This window comes from Arachis stenosperma, chromosome 10 (assembly GCF_014773155.1).
Source record: "Arachis stenosperma cultivar V10309 chromosome 10, arast.V10309.gnm1.PFL2, whole genome shotgun sequence".
NCBI classification, from domain to species: Eukaryota; Viridiplantae; Streptophyta; class Magnoliopsida; order Fabales; family Fabaceae; genus Arachis; species Arachis stenosperma.
In genome coordinates this window covers 50,418,193-50,443,413 of record NC_080386.1, presented here as the reverse complement: position 1 = coordinate 50,443,413, position 25,221 = coordinate 50,418,193, and the positions used below count along the sequence as shown (strand labels likewise).

The 25,221-nt window shown below is 39.7% G+C and overlaps 1 protein-coding gene and 1 non-coding gene across 2 annotated transcripts; both read right to left on the bottom strand.

Moving 5' to 3' along the window:
- Positions 1–18,197: 18,197 nt before the first annotated feature.
- LOC130957065 (uncharacterized) lies at positions 18,198–18,959 on the bottom strand. Its single transcript, XM_057883963.1, has 2 exons — positions 18,646–18,959; positions 18,198–18,579 (listed from the first exon to the last, which is right to left on the bottom strand). Exons 1-2 carry the CDS (start codon positions 18,957–18,959, stop codon positions 18,198–18,200), a joined length of 696 nt encoding a protein of 231 aa, XP_057739946.1.
- A 4,291-nt stretch (positions 18,960–23,250) lies between these two features.
- LOC130959523 (small nucleolar RNA R71) lies at positions 23,251–23,358 on the bottom strand. Its single transcript, XR_009078597.1, has one exon. It is a non-coding gene; the product is annotated as a small nucleolar RNA R71 (small nucleolar RNA).
- Between the last annotated feature and the right edge of the window lie 1,863 nt (positions 23,359–25,221).

Sequence of the window (25,221 nt, the reverse complement as noted above, 5' to 3'; positions counted from 1 at the left end):
TTTACCCTTGCCTTTTGGTTTAAAGGGCTATTGGCTTTTTCTGCTTGCTTTTTCTTTTTCTTTCTTTTTTTCGCCTATTTTCTCTTTTTTTTTTGCAAGCTTTGTATTTTTCACAGCTTTTTCTTGCTTCAAGAATCAATTTTATGATTTTTCAGATTATCAATAACATTTCTCTTTTTTCATTATTCTTTCAAGAGCAGACAATTTTAACATTCATAAACTTTACTATAAAAAATATGCACTATTCAAGCATTCATTCAGAAAATAAAAAGTATTGCCACCGCATCAAAATAATTAAACTAATTTCAAGATAGAATTCGAAATTCATGTACTTCTTGTTCTTTTGCAATTAGAAACATTTTTCATTTACGAAAGGTGAAGTATTTATGGGACATTCATAACTTCAAGGCATAGACACTAGACACTAATGATCATGTAATAAACATAGACAAAACATAAAGCATAAGGAATGAAAATAGAAAAATAAGAACATGGAAATTAAGGAACGGCTCCACCTTAGTGATGGCAACTAGTTCTTCTTCTTGAAGATCCTATGGAGTGCTTGAGCTCCTCAATGTCTCTTCTTTGCCTTTGTTGCTCTTCCCTCATGGCTCTTTGGTCCTTTCTGATTTCATGGAGTATAATGGAGTGCTCTTGGTGCTCCATCCTTAGTGCTCTTGGTGCTCCATCTTGGAACTCAAATCTCCTAAAGAGGTGTTGAGTTGCTCCCAATAGTTGTGTGGAGGAAAATGCACCCCTTGATGCATCTCAGGGATTTCTTGATGAGGGACTTCCTCATGCTTTTGTTGAGGTCCATGAGTGGGCTCTCTTGTTTGCTCCATCCTCTTTTTAGTGATGGGCTTTTGAGATGAAGCTCTCTATCTCCCATGACTCGGAGTTGGAAGTAACTGCCTTTCATTTCCTCTTCCTAGAGGTTTTTCTGGTCTTGGGTGCCATTAATGGTTATTGAAAACAAAAAGCAAAGCTTTTTCCAACACCAAACTTAAAAGGTTTGCTCGTTCTCAAGCAAAGGAAGAAAGAAAGGAGTAGGAGAAGAAGAAAATGAGGAGATGGAGGTGTGTAGTGAATTTGGCCAAGGGGGTTTAAGGTGTTTGTGATGTGTGAAGTTGAAGGTGGGAAGGAGGGGTATTTATAGGGTAAGGGAGGGATGGTATCCATGTGGAATGGGTTGGGTTTGGGGGGGAATTGGTTTGAATTTGAGTGGGTAGGGGTAGGTGGGTTGTATGATGGGAAATAGTGATGGATGTGAGTGGTGAAGAGGTTATGGGAAAGAGGGTAGGATTTGATAGGTGAATGGTGTTTGGGAAAGGGTGTTATGGAAAGGTGTGAAGAGAAGTGAGAATGAGTTAGGGTAGGTAGGGATCCTGTGGGGTCCACAGATCCTGAGGTGTCAAGGATTTCTCATTCCTACACCTTTCTGGTGTTTAAACGCCCTCTGTGTGGCATTTCTGGCATTAAACACCAGACTGATGCCCATTTCTGGCGTTAAATGCCAGTTTGGCTGCCAGTTCTGGCGTTTAACGCCCTGAATGCTGTCAGACTGGGCGTTAAACGCCCATTCTGATACCCTTACTGGCATTTAACTCCAGCCAGACACCAGACACCCTTTTCTGGTGTTAAACGCTAGTCTGTGTGCCATTTCTGGCGTTTAACACCCAGAATAGTGCCAGACTGGGCATTAAACTCCCATTTTGCTAGCCTTACTAGCGTTTGAATGCCAGTAAGCACGTCCTCTAGGGTGTGCTATTTATGATGCTGTTTTTTTATTTTGCTTTAATTCTGCAGCTATTTTTGTGACTTCACATGATCATCAACCTAAAGAAAGCATATAATAAAAATGGAAAATAAAATGAAAGAGTAATTAATATAGATAAATAATATTGGGTTGCCTCCTAATAAGCGCTTCTTTAATGTCAATAGCTTGACAGTGAGCTCTTACAGAGCTTTACAGATGCTCAGAGCATGATTGTGGCCTCCCAACACCAAACTTAGAGTTTGAGTGTGGGGGCTCTGCTTGACTCTATATTTAGAGAAGCTTTTCATGCTTCCTCTCCATGTTTACAGAAGAAGATCCTTGAGTCTTAAACATAAGGTAGTCCTCATTCAATTGAAGGACTAACTCTCCTCTGTCCACATCAATCACAGCCCTTGCTGTGGCTAAGAAGGGTCTTCCAAGGATGATGGATTCATCCTCATCCTTTCCAGTGTCTAGGATTATGAAGTCAGCAGGGATGTAGAGGCCTTCAACCTTTACTAAGACATCCTCTACAAGTTTGTAAGCCTGTTTCATTGATTTGTCTGCCATCTCTAGTGAGATTCTTGCAGTTTGTACCTCAAAGATCTCTAGTTTCTCCATTACAGAGAGTGGCATGAGGTTGATACCTGACCCAAAGTCACACAGAGCCTTTTCAAAGGTCATGGTGCCTATAGTGCAAGGTATTAGGAACTTTCTAGGATCAAGTTTCTTTTGAGGCAATGTTTGCTGAATCCATGTATTCAGTTCATTGATGAGAAATGAAGGTTCATCCTCCCAAGTCTCATTACCAAATAACATGGCATTCAGCATCATGATTGCTCCTAGATACTGAGCAACTTGCTCTTCAACAATATTTTCGTCCTCTTTAGAGGAAGAATACTCATCAGAGCTCATGAATGGCAAAAGTAAGTTCAGTGGAATCTCTATGGTCTCTGTCTGAGCCTCAGATTCCCTTGGTTCCTCAGTAGGGAATCTCTTATTGGTCAGTGGGCGTCCCTTGAGGTCTTCTTCACTGGGAATCACTGCCTTGAGGTCTCTTCTGTATTGCTTGGGAGAGTACTAGGAGGAGTTTCAGAAACTCTTTTACTAAACTGACCCACTTGTGCCTCCAAATTGCTGATGGAGGACCTTGTTTCATTCATGAAACTGAGAGTGGCCTTAGATAGATCAGAGACTATATTTGCTAAGCCAGAGAGGCTCTGCTCAGAATTTTCTGTCTGTTGCTGAGAAGATGATGGAAAAGGTTTGCTATTATCAAACCTGTTTCTCCCACCATTATTGTTATTGAAGCCTTGTTGAGGCTTCTGTTAATCCTTCCATGAGAAATTTGGATGATTCCTCCATGAAGGATTATAGGTGTTTCCATAGGATTCTCCCATGTAATTCACCTCTTCCATTGCAGGATTCTCAGGGTCATAAGCTTCTCCTTCAAAGGAGGCTTCTTTAGCACTGCCGGATGCAGCTTGCAATCCAGTCAGATTCTGAGAAATCATATTGACTTGCTGAGTCAATATTTTATTCTAAGCCAATATGGCATTCAGAGTATCAATCTCAAAAACTCTTTTCTTCTGAGTCACCCCGTTATTCACAGGATTCCTTTTAGAAGTGTACATGAACTGGTTATTTGCAACTATCTCAACGAGTTCCTGGGCTTCTACAAGTGTTTTCAGATGAAGGGATCCACCAGCAGAATGATCCAATGACATCTTTGACATTTTAGACAGACCATCATAGAATATACATATGACACTCGATTATGGAAACATGTCAGAATGACATCTTTTGGTTAATTGCTTGTATCTTTCCCAAGCTTCATAGAGGGATTCACCTTCCTTCTGTCTGAAGGTTTGGACTTCCACTCGAAGCTTACTCATCTTTTGAGGTGGAAAGAATTTGATCAAGAAGGCATTGACCAGCTTTTTCCAAGAGTTTAGGCTTTCTTTAGGTTGTGAGTTCCACCATGTCCTAGCTCTGTCTCTCACAGCAAAGGAGAAAAGCATAAGTCTGTAGACCTCAGAATCAACCCCATTGGTCTTAACAGTATCACAGATCTACAAGAATTTAGCTAAAAACTGATGAGGATCTTCTGATGGAAGTCCATGAAACTTGCAGTTCTACTGCATTAGAGAAACTAATTGAGGCTTAAGCTCAAAGTTGTTTGCTCCAATGGCAGGAATTGAGATGCTTCTTCCATAGAAGTTGGAAGTTGGTGCAACATAGTCAGTAAGCATCTTCCTTGCATCTCTAGCATTATTGTTGGGTTCGACTGCCATGTCTTCTTCTTTTTCGAAATTCTCTGTAAGTTCCTCTCCGGAGTGTTGTGCTTTAGCTTCTCTTAGCTTCTTCTTGAGAGTCCTTTTAGGTTCAGGATCAGCTTCAACAAGAATAATTTTATCCCTGTTTCTGCTCATATAAAAAAGAAGAGAACAAAAGGAAGTAGTGGAATCCTCTATGTCAAAGTATAGAGATTCCTTGAGGTGTCAGAAGAAAAGAATAATAGAAAAATAAGGTAGAGAGAGAATAAGAAGAATTCGAACACAGAGGGAGAGAGAGGGTTCGAATTATAAGTAGAAGAGAGGTGTTAGCAAATAAATAGAAAGAGATGAGAGAGAGAGTTTTTGAAAATTAAAATTAATATAATTAGTTAATTAAAAAGATTTTTGAAAAAGTGGTTAGTGATTTTCGAAAATTGTAAGTGAAAAAGTGGTTAGGTGGTTTTGAAAAAGATAAGAAATAGTAATTTGTTGAAAAAGATTTGAAACTAATTTTGAAAAGATGAGAAGTTAGAAAAAAAAAAGATTTTGAAATCAAATTAAAAGAGATATGATTGAAAAAGATTTGATTTTAAAAAGATATGATTGAAAAGATATGATTAAAAAAGATTTGATTTGAAAAAGATTTGATTTTTAAAAGGATATGATTGAAAAGATATGATTGAAAAAGATTTGATTTTAAAAAGATTTGACTTTTTAAAATTGATGACTTGACTAACAAGAATTTAAAAGATATTTTTTAAAATATGACAGAAGATTAAGAAAAAGATTTTTGAAAAATTAGTTTGAAAATTTTCAAAAAGATTAAAAGAAAATGAAAAATGAAAGTTTAAAATATGTTTGATGCAAAAAGTTATGAATTAAAACATGAAAATTTGAAAAAAAATTTGAATTGGAAACAAAATCACCTCCCTTGTGTCATCCTGGCGTTAAACGCCCAGGATGCTACCTCTTTGGGTGTTTAACGCCCAGCCAGGTATCCTGTCTGGCGTTAAACGCCAGAAATCCTTCTTTACTGGCCGTTTTTCTAAACGCCCAGAATGCTGCCATTTCTGGCGTTAAACGCCCAGAATGATAGCTTTATTGGCTACCATTCTGGGCGTTTAACGCCCAAAGTGCCTCCTTATTGGCGTTTTGACGCCAATGAGCTCTTTTTCTTTGTTATTCTTCTGCCTTATATTCTGCATCTTCATTTCTCTGTATTATTTACTTGAAAAGATATATATATATATATATATTTACTGTTGAATTTTTAATGAGGAGATAGAAAACCAAAAACATGAAATAAAACATAAAAATGCAAGATCAAAACAAGTAATGCATGCAAGGACACTTTGAATGTCAAGATGAACACCAAGAACACTTTGAAGATCATGATGAACATCAAAGACATATTTTTGAAAATATTTTAAGAAAAGAAAGACATGCAAGACACCAAACTTAGAAATTTTGAATGTTCAAAAACTAAGATTTTGAAAATGCATATGAAAAACAACATAAACACAAAACAGGAAAATCATGAGATCGAACACAGGAAATCATCAAGAACAACTTGAATATCACAGAAGAATACAATGCATGAATTTTTTTTGAAAATAAAAAATAAAAATTACCCAATCTAAGCAACAAGATAAACCGTCAATTGTCCAAACTCGAACAATCCCCGGCAATGGCGCCAAAAACTTGGTATGCAAAATCGTGATTCACACTTTTCACAACTCCGCATAGCTGACCAGCAAGTGCACTGGGTTGTCCAAGTAATACCTTACGTGAGTAAGGGTCGATCCCACCACGGAGATTGACGGCTTGAAGCAAGCTATGGTCATCTTGTAAATCTCAGTCAGGCGGATTCAAATGGTTATGAGGTGTTGATAATTAAAAGAAAGATAAAACATAAAATAAGATAGAGATACTTATGTAATTCATTGGTGGGAATTTCAGATAAGCTTTCGGAGAAGCTTTGTTACTCCTAAACCTCTGTTTTTCTATTGCCTTCATCTAATCATGCGTGCTCCCTTCCATGGCAAGTTGTATGATCCTCTCAATGAAAATGATCCGGCTACGGTCTCTGTACGGCCAATTAATTGTCGAATTTCTCGTCTTGGATGAAAAATACCAGGCACAGCTACCGCAGGACTAATTATCTGTCGGTTCTCACTAGCGTCGAAATAATATCCATTGATCCTTTTGCACACTGTCATTGCGCCCAACATTCGCGAGTTTGAAACTCCTCACAGTCATCCCTTCCCAAATCCTACTCGGAATATCACAGACAAGGTTTAGACTTTTCAGATCTCAGGAATGCTGTCTATTGTTCTAGCCTATACCATGAAGATCCTAATCTCACATTCAGATGCTCTGTTGTTAAGAGAGACGATGTGAATCATTAATTAGAGACCCAAGAGAATATACTCCGGCTATCGTCCAATGACTTTGTTGAACATCATGTAGACTGCTTTATGGTTGTTAGGCACGCTGATCTTGGCTAAGCGAGTACTGAAGATAGAGGGTGATTGTAACGGGTCACCCCTTCAGTCTGACTTAACTGAATTAAGTACAAGACTATATCTTGGAGAAGAAGTAGGCGTGAATTGAATGAAAAAACCATAGTACTTGCATTAATTCATGAGGAACAGCAGAGCTCCTCACCTTAATCTATGAGGTGTAGAAACTCCGCCGTTGAAAATACATAAGAAGAAAATGGTCTAGGCATGGCCGAATGGCCAGCCTCCAAAAAGCATTCGAAGAACTCCCAAAAGGTCCAAGACTTCGAATACAATAGTAAAAAGTGCTATTTATACTAAACTAGTAAACTAGGTTTACAAAAAATGAATAGATAATGCAGAAATCCACATCTAGGGCCCACTTGGTGTGTGTTTGGGCTGAGCCTTGAAGCTTTCACGTGCATAGGCCATCCTTGGAGTTAAACGCTAGCTTTGATGCAAGTTCTGGCGTTTTACTCCAAAAAAGGGGTCTCTAGTGGGCGTTTGGACGCCAGTTTAGGCCATCAAAGCTCGGGCAAAGTATGGACTATTAAACATTGCTAGAAAGCCCAAGATGTCTACTTTCCAACGCAATTGAGGACGCGCCAATTGGGCTTCTATAGCTCTAGAACATCCACTTTGAGTGCAGGTAGGTCAGAATCCAACAGCTTCTGCAGTCCTTTCTCAGCCTCTGAATCAGATTTTTGCTCAAGTCCCTCAATTTCAGCCAGAAAATATTTAAAATCATAGAAAACACACAAACTCATAGTAAAGTCCAGAAATGTGATTTTTGCATAAAAACTAATAAAAAATATAATAAAAATTAACTAAAACATACTAAAAACTACCTAAAAATTAATGCCAAAAAGCGTATAAATTATCCGCTCATCAGTAATGCAGGGTCTTTTGCCAGAACTAAAGGTGTAAGAACCACAACTAATCAACCAGTAATTAATTGATTAATTAACCAAGTTAGATCCCAAAAAGTTAGAGAGAGAATTTGAGGATTTAAAGGTGATTTTTGGACTTAGTTGGTCTTTCTGAGTCAGAAAATGTGCTTTTTGTGAAAAACTGTGAAAAATTGCAAATCGGCAGTTGAACCAGTTTAAGTCTGCCCAGTACCTCACGAGAAAAGTGAAAACCGTCGAAAAAAATTTTAGAAAAACATTTGAAATAGAAAGCCGGGCGTTAATTTTAAAGGTTTGGCCCGAAGTTGGGCCAAACGGGCTAAAAACGTTAATGGTTGGACCGGGCCCAAGTTGGGCCCAAGCCCAACATATAAAAGGGTTCATAAGTGAACCCATTTCAGCATAACACTCAAACAAACACACTTATACATGCTGAAAAGAGAAGGGAGAAACCCCATGGTTACTATTCATTTCCATCTTCCAAAGCTCATATCTTGAGCTAGAGAGCTCCGATCGCCGCACTGTTTGTGGCTACGCATTCCTTGTAAATAGCACTACAAGGTAATCATGAAATCTTCCCAGTTTCTCTCTTGAAAATTTTGGGTACTTAGGGTTTGTGCCTAAGTGAGTTTTTGTATTTTGGATGTTTAGGTTTGCTTTAAGCCTTGCTTAGCATTGGGTTTTGACATCCAAATCTGTGGGAGATTTGAGGTGATTTATATGTATATAGTTTGATTATTGTGGTTTTGGGAGATTTTGGAACTTAATTGTGCTTAGTGGAGTGGAAGTGAAAGCTTGGATTTTGGTTGAAAGCTCTTGGTGCTCAAATTTTGAGTTTTGGACATATAGGGGATTGGCCAAGGTATGGTTTTAGTTTACTCTATGTAGTATATAATATTCATGGACACATAGGCTAGTGACCAATAGGATAGGTTGAACTAAAATGATGGTTGGTGTGTTAAATGTTGATGAATTGATGAATGTTGAGTTGATTGTGATGGGTTATAATGATATGATGATGTTGAATTATTGTATGAATTGGAAGTTGGTTTCTTATGATAATTGTGGTGTTATGATTTATGAAATGGTGGATTTGATGGTGATTTTGATCATAAGTATTATATAGTTGATGTTGGAAATTGAGAATAGTGAAATAAGAAGGAAAATGTGGTAAGGTTAATGTATTATGCTATAACAAGTACATTTTGATGAAAAATGGAGTTTTGGATGGATTGGTATGATTTGGTATAGGTATGGTGAGATAGGGTGGTAATTGTGAAGTTTGGTAAAATTGAATTTTTGGTGAACTTTGTTCGATCATAACTTTTGCTTTAGTTTTCGAAATTGATGAAAAATTATTTAGAATTAAATGTCTTTGAAAACTCTTTGAATCAATATAAAGTTTGTGAAAATTGGAATTTTGTAAAGGAAGTTATGATCATTCAAAGTTGGTGTTAAAAATCTGAAATTCTGCAAAGTTGTAGAATTTCATGATTTCTAATATGTGCGGACGCCAACCCTACGGAAATTTTGATCTGTGCGGATGCACACACCTGTGCGCACGTACAGGCAGGGAGGTACGTTTTGTTTGCAGCGCTAGCACAGCTTGTTCGCGCATATATCTAAGTTAAAACTTCAACCTGTGCGGACGCACACATTGGGAAAGCTTGTCTGCTGGGGGCGTTGGCACAGGTTGTGTGAGTGAATAGATTCTTGTACAAATTTACACCTGTGCATACGCACACCCTTGTGCGTACGCACGCATTTTAAAACTCTTAGGAGTGTGCGCATGCACAGACCCTTGTACGGCCGCACACGCCCTGTTTCTCAAAATTTTATTTGTTTTCAACTATTTTACCTTCCCAACAAGGTTGCAAGCTTCTTCAACACCATTTTAAGACTTTTGGGCCTAGTTTTGAGTATTAGAACATGGGATATGACTTAAGGGTTCAAGTACTTGATTTTAAGATAAAATAGAAAACGGAGGCCTAGGTTTCTGGTGTGCTGATAAGGGTTTCACGTTAGGTGAATTATGATTGGTATATGGGATGAGGAAGGATGAACTTTTGATAATTGGAAATTGAGTTATGAATGGACAGTGGTTGAGATGAGTCGGGTACGCGGATTGCGGTGATGGATCTCTGTATACTAAAAAATGCTTTTTGAAAACCACTGAAATAATAATTTTCTGAGATTATGAGACGCTATACGCCCGGGCAGGGGTTGAGGTTGGATCCCGCTTGTTTGAGGTAGTGGCGGCGGCGTAAGGGCAGTGGTTTGTCCCGCTTGCGCTTAGATGTGAGGTCGGTGGCAATAGATCCCGCTCGCATCCCTTCGGATCTATAGGGCGTGCAGGCACTGATACCTGGACAGTGATCCAGGCACTATATCTCGGAGGTTCCCATATGAGAAATCCGAAGGGCGACGTCTCCATGGAGATGTGTCGGGTTGGAAGTTGAACCGACAATGTGATATCATAGCCAGTAGGGCAGGCATTCATCATATGCATTTCTATCTGTTTGTATGCTTTGTTACTTGTAATAGCTTGCCTAACTGAATAACATGGTTACTTGCTATCTGAATTAATTGCCTTATATGCTTCTACTTGTGCTTTACTTGCATTGTATATTACCTGTGCTTTCTACTGGGATTGAGGAGGTTCGGAAGGCGGTGGCGATGGGATCTCATGGAGGATCGGTTGGTGAAGGCTGTGGGACAGCGGTGTTGGTTAGAGTAGAAATCCCCTAAGATAGATAACCTGGTTTATTTAAGTTAATGTTGGTATATTTACACTTAATTGTTTTAGAATGCTTATGTTTGAAATCTTGTGATGGATATGGAGCTTAGGATTGCCTTTGGCATCCCGGGGTCTTATATCCTACATCACTGGGCACTGTTACCATACTAAGAACCTCCGGTTCTCATACCATATTGTTGTTGTGTTTTTCAGATGCAGGTCGTAACCCACCTCGGTGAGTTGCTTTGGATGGTGGCAGAAGCAGAGGATCTTGGATTCTTTTGGAGTCTTTTTGGTTTATTTTATTTATATATCTCTCCTTTTGTATTTTGATTTGCCTAGAGGCATGTATTTGAGAGAACAAAACTTATATAAGCTATTTTCACTGCATGGTTCTGTATACCTGTATATGGCTAGCCGGCTTAAACTCTGCAAGTCGTGACTAGTTCCTATGATATTATATACTTATCTTTTATTATATCTTATTTGTCTCTTGTGCCTTAAGCTAGTGGCTTTGTTAGTATGTTTCACGCTTTGAAATTCTGTGTTTGAGCTATACCATTCATCAGGCTTCTAGATTATACTATTCCTTCTATATATATATTATATATGAGCTTAGAACTGTCATAATATCTGATTAACCTTTGCTTTATGACGCGAGGTAAGGCTTAGGCTAATTAGGGTGTTACAAAAGGAGGTTATGCCTAACGCCCATCACAGAAACTGTGTTAGGCACATTTGGAAGAAATTCACAAACAAATACAAGGATACACTGCTTAAGAATGTGGTCTGGGCTTATGCCAAAAGTTCAACCGTTGCAGATTTTAATGATAACATGCAAAGGTTGAAGAGGCTAAATGAGGACGCATGGGCTTACCTTGCAAAATTGGATCCAAGATGCTGGACTAAGTCAAAATTCATCCACTGGCCAAAGCGGGATGTTCATACCCCAGTCCGAGCTATAAGGTTCGGGTTAGACTAAGGCAAACCAGCCGACCTCTTACTGGGCTAGTCGACCACCGACCTCTCTACAAAAGAGGTCGGACAAACCACCACAGGAGACCCAAGAAAGGCCCATGGAGGCCCAAAATGAAAGGACCACCGCCTATTAGAAGGCGGTTAGCCAAATATATGATCTCACATGCAAAAGATAAGATAAGATAACAAACTTATCTCAAAAGGAAGATCGTCAAACACTACTATAAATACACTGGAGCACCCAGGTATAACGTATACTCCAATTCTACTCAAAAAACCTGCTTAAAGCCCGTACTAACTTAATCAGTCAGGCACGAGGACCAGCAGCGCCTCCTACTCAGACAAGTCGGGCACGGCAACCTTGATCAGTCCAGAAGATCTCGTCCGAGATCGACCTCCCAGTTTCAGGTAACCCCCAGAACATTGGCGCCGTTGTCGGGGACCTGGAAATCATCCCATCATCATTGCGAACAACCCTCTCACCAACGACCACACCTCCGGATTGGAAGAAGGAATGATGATAAATAACACGGATGCCACGCCAACCTCCCCAAAGGATGCACACCACTTCAAAGGAGATAACCAACCCCAGAATGCCGAAATCCTAGACGCCATCCATGAACAACAGGATCGCCTCAAATAGCTCGAACAAGAACGATAATGAGAGTCCGAGCGAGACCTCTGGAGAGAAACAAGATGGCATCGAGAGCTCAAAGAAAAACTCCTCAAGCTCGAAGCCGACCTCAAAACTAAAGCCACTCGATCCTACCGCGAAGATAGCCCCCACAAGGACCAAGTCCCATTTACAAAGGAAATCATGAAAGCTAAAGTCCCAAAGGACTTTAAAGCTCCTGACATGACCCTGTACGATGGCACATCCGACCCGAGCCATCATCTCAGCAACTTTAGAAGTCGGATGTACCTCACAGACGCCTCGGATGCAACCCATTGCAAGGCCTTCCCGACCACTCTAACCAAGATAGTGATAAAATGGTTCGACAGCCTGCAGCTAAGGTCAATCACAAGCTTCGATGACCTCGCCAAGAAGTTCCTCGCCAGGTTCTCCATTTAGAAGGAAAAAGCCAAACATGCTCCAAGCCTTCTAGGGATTAAACAAGGAGATCGGGAAAGCCTCCACAGCTACATGGAAAGATTCAATAAGGCATGCCTTGACATACAAAATCTCCCTACAGAAGCGGCCATTATGGGACTCATCAACGGCCTACGAGAAGGACCCTTTAGTCACTCCATATCCAAGAAGCACCCAACATCTCTGAACGAGGTACAAGAGCGGGCGGAAAAGTATATCAATATGGCAGAAAACTCCCAACTAGGAGAAGCCTCCAAAACTGGATTCTCCTACCCACCTCGGGATAAGGATAAGGAGTCCAGGAAAAAAGAAGACCAATCCGCAAAGAAGCCTAGAAAATACCATAACTATACCCCTCTTCGGGTATCCCTTGTAGATGTCTACCGAGAAATATGCAATACAGGAAAGATCCCACCACCCCGCCCAATAAATCACAAAACGGGAGAAAGTCAGACCGAATACTGCGAATACCATAGAATTTAGGGACACCCCACTAATGAGTGCTAGAAAAACTGGCTCGAGAAGGAAGGCTAGACCGATTCCTGGCCAACAGAACGGACGAGCCAAAAAAGAGAAGAAGGGATGAAGAGGAGACACAAGCTGAAGAACCTCCTCACATCCCAGAAAGCCACGTTCATATGATCAACGGAGGATTCGCAGGAGGAGGAGTCTCCAAATCATCCCGGGAAAGACACCTTAAAGAAGTGCACCACCTCGGGGAAGGGGACAGGTCATCTGACCTCCCCACTATTGCCTTCACTAAAGAGGACACTGCGGGCATCATCCCCGGGCATGATGATCCCGTGGTCATCACCATCATACTGGCTAATGCAAACCTCCACCGAACACTGGTTGATCAGGGAAGCTCCGCGGATATTTTATTCAAATCCTCCTTCGACAAGCTCGATCTGCAAGAAAAAGAACTCTGAGCATATCCCAATAGCCTGTTCAGGCTCGGAGACACCTCGATCCAACCCCTCGGGTATATCCCACTTCACACAACCTTTGGAAAGGGAACCCGATCTAGAACACTGAGTATAGACTACATCGTAGTTGACGTGAACTCCCCATACAATGCCCTTATAGGCCGAACGACCTTAAATCTGCTCACCCCGGTTATCTCCACCCCCCACCTATGCATGAAGTTCCCAACCCCAGAAGGCATAGCCACCATCAAAGGAGACCAAAAGCTCGCACAATGCTGCTATAATGGAAGCCTAAACCTAAAAGGCGACCCTAGGGGAAAAGAGTCCAATGCCATTGAACAAGAAGGAGCCGGGGCTCGAGAGGAACTTCGTTCACAACCAGAAGGTGAGACAGAAGAAGTCCAAATTGGAGACTCCCAGGACAAAACAACAAAACTTAGGTGCAAACCTTAAGGAGGGACTAAAGGAGCTGCTAATAAAGTTCCTAAAGGATAATTCCGACCTTTTTGCAAGGAAAGCGGCAGACATGCCCAGCATAGTCCCCGGATTAATATGCCACAAACTGGTAGTGTACCCTGGATCTCGGCCTATACAATAAAAGTGAAGAAAACTCGGTCCCGAGAGATCACAAGTTGTGGAGGAGCAAGTATAAGCCTTACTAGAGGTAGGGTTCATAAGGGAGGTCAAATACCCACTATGGCTGGTGATGAGTCCATATTTTCCGATATATTTTAGATTGATTTGGATGGATTTCATCACATAAACTCACACTTAGGCATCAAAATTACATACTTTTGTGTTTTGTCCCTAATTTGATCCTAAATGTGAAAACATGAAATTTTGTGCTTAAATTGAGCAATTTAATTCCACTTTTATGCCATTCGATGCCATGACTATTTTCTTGAGTGATTTCAGGCCTTAGAGGCAAGATTGGCTAGGAAAAAGTAGAAGAAAGCATGTAGAAGGGAGAAAACATGAAGAAAACAAGGAAAAACACACACAGTCATGTGTACGTGCGCATAATCAAGCGTGCGTGCGCATAAGAGGAAATTAGCATGTGTGTGTACGCACAACTACCTGGGCGTACGAACAGGTCTCCATTCAGCAAAGTGTGCGTACGCACCCATCTGTGCATATGCACAGGACCCTGCACGTGATTTCATTAATGAAACATGTGCTGCGCGAATTCTTTGGGCTTTTGGCCCATTTTGGAAGGCTTGAAGGCTGAATTGTGATACTATTTGAAGGGTGATTGAAGCCATATGAAGGCATTAGGTAGAATTAGGACTCAGAACTTTATTTTTACATTTTCCATAGGAGTAGGAGTAGTGTAGAGTAGAATACTCTCTTAGGGTTTTTAATTAGGGTTCATTGTAGCATTTTATAGAAGTTTTGATCTTTGCTTTTGCTTAACTTTATTGTAAGTACTCTCAATTTCCTCTTTAATTATAGAACTTTTACTTTCATTTCCTTTTGGTTCAAGTTACTTGTTCATAATTGCAATTTTGAGTTTCTTGAAGTTTTGATTAATGAATTTTATATTTTATGCTTTCTTTATACTTAATTGCTTGTCTCTTGTTGATATTGTTGATAGTTGGTTATAGTTTTCTATTTTTCCTTGCAAATTCCCATGTTTTACTTTTATGCTCATCAGGTGTTTGTGAAAATGCCAATTATGAGTTTTGAGTAGATTTCCACACCTTGGCTTGGGATTTGAGTTCCTAGGATACTAGAATCATAATGTCCGACATTTAGTGGTAATTCTTGGCGAGTTAGTTGACTCTTGTTTCCATTGACGCTAGTTTTTTATCAACCAGTTTGGTAAGTAAGCTAGGACTTATGGATTAAGGTCAATTATGCTTGCTTGACTTATTCCTCGATGTTAGGGGTTGACTAGTGGTGCGGTATTTATAACCCACACTTACTAACCAGCAAGTGCACCGGGTCGTACCAAGTAATACCTTACGTGAGTAAGGGTCGATTCCACGAGGATTGATGGATTAAGCAACAGTTATTGAGTGATAAGCTTAGTTAGGCAAGCAGAAATTGGTTTTGAGATGTTGAAAAAGTTTAAGTGTAAATTCAGAATATCAAAGACAGGCAGATAAATAAGTTGGGAATAAAACATTTGATAAAACAGTTAATGTTTTAGAATTATCTATTTTTCCGGATTTATTTTCTTACTAACTATTTTAATCATGCAAGATTTAATTTCATGGAAAACTATATATGACTAGACCCTAATTCCTTAGACCTTCCTAGTCTCCTCTAAAATTCATTAATTGCCAATTCCTTGGTCAATTAATTTCAATTAGAGGGTGATGATCAATTTCTAGTTTATATGCCAAAAGAATCCTAATTATCCACAAATAAGGGGATTATATGTCACATATCCCGTTAAATACAAATAATTAAAAATTCAGTATAATATGTTTTCAAGCTGTTGTTCAAGTAAAGAGCTTTTCCAAGTTTTACAAAAAATCAATTAGAACATGGGTCATACTTCCGTTCCACCCATATTAATAAAATAAAGAGCGAAAACAATTATTGAAATATAAATCTAAACATGGATTAAATTAGAAAGATCAAACAAATAAATCCATACAAACAGACAGGGCTCCTAACCTTAACAATGGAGGATTAGTTGCTCATGGTTCAGAGTTGAAAACTAGGATTTAGGTAAACTGTTTCTGATCTGAATGTCTCCCTATAGAAGAGAAGTCTCCCTTTTTATAACTAATACTAATTAATTTAAAATCTAATATCTAAAACTAAAACTAATATCTTTTTCTAAAAGATAAGATTTGAATTTAAATTTGAATTAATTAACAGATCTTCAATTTGATGGGTGGGAACCACTTGATTTGTCCATTCTGCAACTTCTAATATGTGTTTTCTGGGCTGGAAATTAGGTCAAAAAGTGCCCAAAAATCATAACCAGCGTTTTCTGTATTATTGCAGATCGCGCATGTGACGCGTCCGCGTCGTCCACGCGCTCGCGTCATTTGTGCAGATTCTAGTCTACGCATTCGTGTCAGCCACGCGATCGCGTCATTGCAATTTCTCCATTCCGTGCGGTCGCGTGAGCTATGCGTCCGCGTCGGTCTTCGCTGGTCATCTCTTTGGTTTCTTCTTTTTCTCTACAGAAACTTCATCAAATCCCTTCGAATGCTACCTAAAATAATTAAAATTGCACAAAACTCAAAATAGCATCCATAGTGGCTAAAATATAATTAATTCTTAATTAAATTCAACAAATTAGATGTAAATTCACTAGAAAAAGATAGACAAGATGCTCACGCATCACAACACCAAACTTGAACTGTTGCTTGTCCTCAAGCAACAAAAATTATATAGGCTTGGGATGTGAATTTTCATGAGAATGAGAATTCGATTAAGCTCGTGTCTCTTTTTATAGTGGGGTTTATAACTGTAATCCTGAATAGGTTTGGCATCTCTCTCTCCTTTAAATCAGAAGGATGTCACTGTCATTTAGAATTAGAATCCGGATAATATTATGAATTCTCTGATCTTTTATATTTCAGTTTAATCCTTGAACACAGTAAAATTTACTTTAATTTATTTTCTTTGGTGCTTTGCACCTTGAGCCTAGCCGTGACTTTAAATGTTTTGTCTCAAGGGTTACTTGACACAGAAACACCACAAGCACTTAACTGGGGAACTCTCTTTGAGTTCTGGTTTTTCTTTCAGTTACTCCCAGACAGTGGTGCTCAAAGCCTTTGGCATACTCTGTTAAGCGCACCTGGTCTCGACTCTAAGTGTTCTGTCTCAAGGATTACTTGACACAACCACACCACAAGCATATGACTAGGGAAACAACTCTTTGAGCTTTTAATCATATCTGACCTCCCTAGTCATTAATGCTCAGAGCCTTGGACCTTGCTTTTATTTATGATTTATTATCTATATAATGATTTTTTTTGCTGTTTCTTTTGCTTCAAGGATTAAATTTTTGTTTATTTCAGAGAAGTCATAATAATTCTCTAAATTCCTGTTCCTTATACATCAACATCCCTTGATTCAAATTCAAATATGCACTGTTCATATCATGCATTCAAAAATCACAGAAAATACCACCACATTTAAGTAAATAAGACTATTATTAGAATTAAACTCAATTTCTCATGGAATACATCACTTCATTTTCTTTTCTTTTTGGATTCAAGTTCAGTGAGTGGTACATGAAACATCTTTTCAGCATAAAAAAAGGAAACTAAACTAGTCCTAGGATTCTAACTAATAAAGGATCATGCAACAAACAAAACAAAATAGCAGAAAACCGGATCATAACATTGAAAAAGAGGGGAGGAATAAAAATGAAAGGAACTCAACCACCTTAATTATCCTAGCGGTCACTTTATTCTTCAGGTTGTGCTCCTCCGTGAAGATGATTCGCCTCCCTTTTTTTGACGATTGGATACCTATAAGCGTAGCATCAACACCAAACTTAAAGGTTTGCTTGTCCTCAAGCAAAGAAGGACTGAAAATAGAAGAGACAAATATTATGAGGAAAAAAAATAAAACGATAAAAGAATAAGAGAGAATTAGGATTGGGAGAGAGAGAGAAAGAAAAACTGGGCGGCGCAAAACGACGCGTACGCGTATGGCACGCGTACGCGTGGGTCGCACATTCTTCATAATGACGTGTTAGTGTCAGGCACACGTCTGCGTGCCATGGATTTTGTGTGATTCGCGCGAAGCCAGCCGCGCGCCCGCGCGACTCTCTGTTCAAATTTATTTTTTACGCATACCCATCTGACGCGTCCGCGTCAGCGATGCTTGCGCGTCGGGTGCTCTTCTCTCGCTTCTTTTTTTTTAAGATAGAGCTTGAGGTCTTCGGTTCCTGTGATAAAATAGCTGCATGATCTGAAAATTAGTAAGAACTCAGTAGAAATCAAGCAAGTAAGAAAACTACTACTACGAAAAATAGCTAAGGATACGAATTTATCGGGTTGCCTCCCGACAAGCGCTTCTTTAACATCACTAGCTTGACGTTCAGCTCTGCTAGTTTAGCAGGTGAGTGGACCTCTGGCGATCAATCTCGCCTCCAAGATAGTGCTTCAACCTCTGGCCATTCATTGTAAATTTTCTGTCAGAGTTCTCTCCTTGTATTTCCACATGACCATACGGTGAAGCTCTGGTAACCACAAACGGCCCTGACCATCGGGATTTCAGCTTCCCGGGAAAGAATTTGAGCCTTGAATTATATAGAAGCACTCTTTGTCCTGGCTCAAAGACTCTGATGGCAATCTTTTTGTCATGCAGTAGCTTGGTTCTTTCCTTATAGAGCTTGGCATTCTCATAGGCTGAATATCTGAATTCATCAAGCTCATTTAACTGAAGCATTCGCTTGATTCCTGCAGCTTCCGAATCAAGATTCAGATACCTGATTGCCTAGTAAGCTTTATGCTCCAGCTCAACTGGCAAGTGACAGGCTTTTCCATAGACCAACCGATAAGGGGATATGCCAATGGGAGTCTTGTATGCTGTCCGGTAAGCCCAGAGAGCATCATCAAGCTTCCTAGACCAGTCCTTTATGAAAATACTGACGGTCTTCTCTAGAATCCTCTTAAGTTCCCTGTTGAAAACTTCAACCTGTCCACTTGTCTGAGGGTGATAGGGGGTTGGCACTTTATGACGGACTCCATATCTCTGCAGAAGAGAGTCCAACTGTCTGTTGCAGAAATGGCTTCCTCCATCACTAATAAGTGTCCTTGGAACACTACTTTGGCATCGTTGGTGGGCAAAGCCACAGCTTCCACCCATTTGGACACAGAGTCAACTGCCACTAGAATATAGTTGTTTGAATGTAAGGGTGGAAAAGGTCCCATGAAATCAATACCCCACACATCAAACAACTCAACCTCAAGAATTCCCTGCTGTGGCATTTCATGGTTGGCAGGGAGATTTGCAAATTTTTCACATTTGCCAGAGTGCTTCACAAATGCCCTTGAGTCCCTGAAATGAGTCGGCTAGTAAAACCCGCTCTGAAGGACTTTTGTAGTTGTCCTTTCACCACCAAAGTGGCCTACATAATCAGACCCATGACAGTGCCAAAGAATCTGCTGCTTTTTCTCGTCCGGGACACATCTCCGGATTATTCCATCTGAGCACCTTTTAAAAAGGTATGGTTCTTCCCAAATGTAGTACTTTGCATCAGTTAGTAGCTTCTTCACCTGTTGCCTACTGTACTCCCTTGGGATAAAATTCATGGCCTTATAATTTGTGATGAGCGGATAATTTGTATGCTTTTTGGCATTGTTTTTAGTATGTTTTTAGTAGTTTTAGTTGAGTTCTTAGTATATTTTTATTAGTTTTTAGTTAAAATTCACTTTTCTGGACTTTACTATGAGTTTGTGTGTTTTTCTGTGATTTCAGGTATTTTCTGGCTGAAATTGAGGGACCTGAGCAAAAATCTGATCCAGAGACTGAAAAGGACTGCAGATGCTGTTGGATTCTGACCTCCCTGCACTCGAAGTGGATTTTCTGGAGCTACAGAAGCCCAATTGGAGCACTCTCAACGGCGTTGGAAATAGACATCCTGGGCTTTCCAGCAATATATGATAGTCCATACTTTGCCCAAGATTTGATGGCCCAAACCGGCGTTCAAAGTTACCTACAGAAATTCCAGCGTTAAACGCCGGAACTGGCACCTAAATGGGAGTTAAACGCCCAAACTGGCACCAAAGCTGGCGTTTAACTCCAAGACAAGTCTCTACACGAAAATGCTTCATTGCTCAGCCCATGCACACACCAAGTGGGCCCGGAAGTGGATTTTTATGTCATTTACTCATCTTTGTACACCTTAGGCTACTAGTTTTCTATAAGTAGGACCTTTTACTATTGTATTTTCATCTTTGGATTATTTTTAGATCCTTTGATCATCTTTGGACATCTAGTTCTTAGATCATTGGGAGGCTGGCCATTCGGCCATGCCTAGACCTTGTTCTTATGTATTTTCAACGGTGGAGTTTCTACACACCATAGATTAAGGTGTGGAGCTCTGCTGTACCTCGAGTATTAATGCAATTACTATTGTTCTTCTATTCAATTCCGCTTGTTCTTTTACCAAGATATCACTTGTTCTTCAACTTGATGAAGGTGATGATTGACACTCATCATCATTCTCACCTATGAACAACGTGACTGACAACCATTCTTGTTCTACAAGCATTCGAGGCTTAGTGAGTATCTCTTGGATTCTTTAACCGGAGTCTTCGTGGTATAGGCAAGAACTGATGGCGGCATTCAAGAGAATCCGGAAGGTCTAACCTTGTCTGTGGTATTCTGAGTAGGATTCAATGATTGAATGACTGTGACGTGCTTCAAACCTGTAACCTGCTGGGCGTTAGTGACAGACGCAAAAGAATCACTGGATTCTATTCCGGTAGGGGAGGGAACCACACCGGTGATTGGCAGTACTGTGACAGAGTGCGTGCATTAGCTTTCACTGCGAGGATGGGAGGTAGCCATTGACAACGGTGAAACCCTACACAAGCTTGCCATGGAAAGGAGTAAGAAGGATTGGATGAAGACAGTAGGAAAGCAGAGAGACAGAAGGGAAGGCATCTTCATACGCTTGTCTGAAGCTCTTACACCAATGATATACATAAGTATCCCTATCTTTATCTTTTATGTTATTTTCGTTCATCACCATTATACATTTGAGTCTGCCTGACTGAGATTTACAAGATGACCATAGCTTGCTTCATACCACCAATCTCCGTGGGATCGACCCTTACTCGCGTAAGGTTTATTACTTGGACGACCCAGTGCACTTGCTGGTTAGTTGTGCGAAGTTGTGTTTATGCCATGGTATTGAGCACCAAGTCTTTGGAGCCATTACTAGGGATTGTTTATGTTTTGAAAAGTATTGATCACAATTTCGTGCACCAAGTTTTTGGCGCCGTTGCCGGGGATTGTTCTTGTGTATGGACAACTGACGGTTCATCTTGTTGCTTAGATTAGGCATTTATTTTTTTCGAAATTCTTGAAGATGAATTCTAGAGTTTCATGATGATTTGCTGAAATCTGGCTGGCTGTAAAGCCATGTCTAATTTCATTGGACCGAGGTTTCAACTTATCATCACAAGAGCTTGTTGATCTTGCTTTTGGAGCAGTGATCTGCTAAGGCTTGGCTGGCCTTTGGCCATGTCTAGTGTTTTGGACCGAAGCTTTCTTTGGAAGCTTGGCTGGCTGTGAAGCCATGTCTAATTCCTGGACCGGAGTCTTAGACTAGCATTGCACTGATTCCTGGAATTCTCATTAAGAATTTTGATGTTTTTACTTGATTTTCGAAAATCACAAAAAAATTAGAAAATCATAAAAACCAAAAATATTTCTTGCTTGAGTCTAGTGTCTCATCTTAAGTTTGGTGTCAATTACATGCATTCATTCATGTGTCTTAAGGATCTTCAAGTAATTCTTGATGATTTTTTACTCTGATCTTTGAATTCTTTTGACTTGAGTGTTTATGTGTCTCATATAGTGTCAATAGTATACAAACTGCTAAGTTTGGTGTCTTGCATGCATTGTTATTTGATTCTTGTTGCATTTTGATTATTAAAAATCCAAAAATATTTTTTACTTTGTGTCTTCTCAAGTCAATAATACAGAGAATTGAAGATTCAAAACATACTGCAGAGGAATTATACAGAAAAAGCTGGGCATCCGAAAATGCCCAGTGAAGAAGGCAGACTGGCGTTTAAACGCCAGCCAGGGTACCTGGTTGGGCGTTTAACGCCCAAAAAGGGTGCATTTTGGGCGTTAAACGCCAGAATGGATACCATTCTGGGCGTTTAACGCCAGGATGGTGCTAGGGGGAAGATTTTGTTTTCAAATCAATTTTTTTTCAAGTTTTCAGAGTTTTTCAAAATCAAATCTTTTTCAAATCATATCTTTTCAATCAAATGTTTTCAAAATTAATTTCTTTCCTTTTTCAAAGATACTTACTAACAATTAATGATTTGATTGAACATTTTTTGCCTTTTCTGTTGAGGAAGGTTTTATGTTTGAATCATATCTTTTCTTGTTAGGCAAGTCAATTATTTTTAAAATCAAATCTTTTTTTTTTAAATTGTTTTCAAATCATATCTTTTAAAATTATTTTCAAATCAAATTTTTTTTAAAACCATAACTTTTCAATCATATCTTCTTAACCACATCTTTTTCAAAATAGTTTTCAATCAAATCTTTTTGACTTCTAATTTAAAAATCTTTTTCAAAAATCACTTGATTCCTTTTTCACTTTGAATTTTCGAAAATTATCAATCAAATTGTCAAAATGTTTTCAAAATCTTTTTAATTGAATTTTCGAAAATTCTCTTCCCTCCTTCTCACATCCTTCTATTTATGGAGTACTACTCCTTCTTAATGCACAATTCGAACTCTCTCTAATAAAGTTCGAATTCTTCTCCTCCTTCTTCTTTCTATTTCTCTTTTCCTCTGACACCTTAAGGGATCTCTATACTGTGACATAGAGGATTCCACACTTTCTTGTTCTCTTCTCCTTCATATGAGCAGGAGCAAGGATAAAGGCATTCTTGTTGAAGCTGACCCTGAACCCGAAAGGACCTTGAAGAGAAAGCTAAGAGAAGCCAAAGCACAACTCTCTTTAGAGGACCTGACCGAATTCTTCAAAGAAGAAGAAGACATGGCAGCCGAAAATAACAACAATGCAAACAATGCAAGGAAGGTGCTGGGTGACTTTACTGCACCTACTCCCGACTTCTATGGGAGAAGCATCTCTATCCCTGCCATTGGAGCAAACAACTTTGAGCTTAAACCTCAATTAGTTTCTCTAATGCAACAGAATTGCAAGTTCCATGGACTTCCAATGGAAGATCCTCATCAGTTCTTAGCTGAATTCTTGCAAATCTGTGACACAGTCAAGACTAATGGGGTAGACCCTGAGGTCTATAGACTGATGCTATTCCCTTTTGCTGTAAGAGACAGAGCTAGAATATGGTTGGACTCTCAACCTAAAGAAAGCCTGGACTCTTGGGAAAAGCTAGTCAATGCCTTCTTGGCAAAGTTCTTTCCACCACAAAGATGGAGTAAGCTTAGAGTGGAAGTCCAAACCTTCAGACAGAAGGATGGTGAATCCCTCTATGAAGCTTGGGAAAGATACAAACAATTGATCAGAAGATGTCCTTCTGACATGCTTTCTGAATGGAGCATCATAGGTATTTTCTATGATGGTCTCTCTGAACTGTCCAAGATGTCTTTGGATAGCTCTGCTGGAGGATCTCTTCATCTGAAGAAGACGCCTACAGAGGCTCAAGAGCTAATTGAAATGGTTGCAAATAACCAATTCATGTACACTTCTGACAGGAATCCTGTGAACAATGGAACTAGTCAGAAGAAAGGAGTTCTTGAGATTGACACTCTGAACGCCATATTGGCTCAGAATAAAATATTGACTCAACAAGTCAATTTGATTTCTCAAAGTCTGTCTGGAATGCAAAATGCACCAAGCAGTACTAAGGAGGCTTCATCTGAGGAAGAAGCTTATGATCCTGAGAACCCTTCAATGGAAGAGGTGAATTACCTAGGAGAACCCTATGGTAACACCTATAATTCTTCATGGAGAAATCACCCAAATCTCTCATGGAAGAATCAAGAGAGACCTCAACAAGGTTTCAATAATAATGGTGGAAGAAACAGGTTTAACAATGGCAAACCTTTTCCATCATCTTCTCAGCAACAGACAGAGAATCCTAAGCAGAACCCCTCTGACTTAGCAACCATGGTCTCTGATCTAATTAAAACCACTCAAAGTTTCATGAATGAAACAAGGTCCTCCATTAGAAATTTGGAAGGACAAGTGGGACAGCTGAGCAAGAAAGTTACTGAACTCCCTCCAAGTACTCTCCCAAGCAACACAGAAGAAAATCCAAAAGGAGAGTGCAAAGCCATCAATATGGCCGAATTTGGAGAGGATAGAGAGGCAGTGAACGCCACTGAGGAAGACCTCAATGGGCGTGCACTAGCCTCCAATGAGTTCCCTAATGAGGAACCATGGGAATCTGGGACTCAAAATGAGACCATAGAGATTCCATTGGACTTACTTCTGCCTTTCATGAGCTCTGATGAGTATTCTTCCTCTGAAGAGGACGAGTATGTCACTGAAGAGCAAGTTGCTAAATACCTTGGAGCAATCATGAAGCTAAATGACAAGTTATTTGGAAATGAGACTTGGGAGGATGAACCTCCTTTGCTCACCAAAGAACTGGATGACTTGTCTAGGCAGAAATTACCTCAAAAGAGACAAGACCCTGGAAAGTTTTCCATACCTTGTACCATAGGCACCATGACCTTCAAGAAGGCTCTGTGTGACTTAGGGTCAAGTGTAAACCTCATGCCTCTCTCAGTAATGGAGAAGCTAGGGATCTTTGAGGTACAAGCTGCAAGAATCTCATTAGAGATGGCAGACAACTCAAGAAAACAAGCTCATGGACTTGTAGAGAATGTTTTGGTAAAGGTTGAAGACCATTACATTCCTGCTGATTTCATAGTCCTAGAGACTGGGAAGTGCATGGATGAAACCATCATCCTTGGCAGACCCTTCCTAGCCACAGCAAAAGCTGTGATTGATGTTGATAGAGGTGAACTGATCATTCAAGTGAATGAAGAATCCTTTGTGTTTAAGGCTCAAGGATATCCCTCTGTCACCATAGAGATGAAGCATGAAGAGCTTCTCTCAAATCAGAGTCAAGAAGAGCCCCCACAGTCAAACTCTAATCTTGGTGTTGGGAGGCCACAACCAAACTCTAAGTTTGGTGTTGAACCCCCACATTCAAACTCTAAGTTTGGTGTTGGGAGGTTCCAACATTGCTCTGAATATCTGTGAGGCTCCATGAGAGCCCTCTGTCAAGCTACTGACATTAAAGAAGCGCTTGTTGGGAGGCAACCCAATGATTATAATTTATATAGTTTCTTTTGTTATTTTATGCTTTTTGTAGGTTGATGATCATAAGAAGTCACAAAATCCATTGAAAAAGCAAAAACAAAATGAAAAACAGGAAGA

Excerpts from the sequence above, each read along its gene's own strand:
- LOC130957065 (XM_057883963.1), bottom strand. The coding sequence starts at position 18,959 with ATGGGTGGAAGCTGTGGCTTTGCCCACCAACGATGCCAAAGTAGTGTT. Across the intron at positions 18,580-18,645 it reads ATTGGCATATCCCCTTATCG|GTATCTGAATCTTGATTCGG; the intron begins GTTGGTCTATGG and ends CTAGGCAATCAG.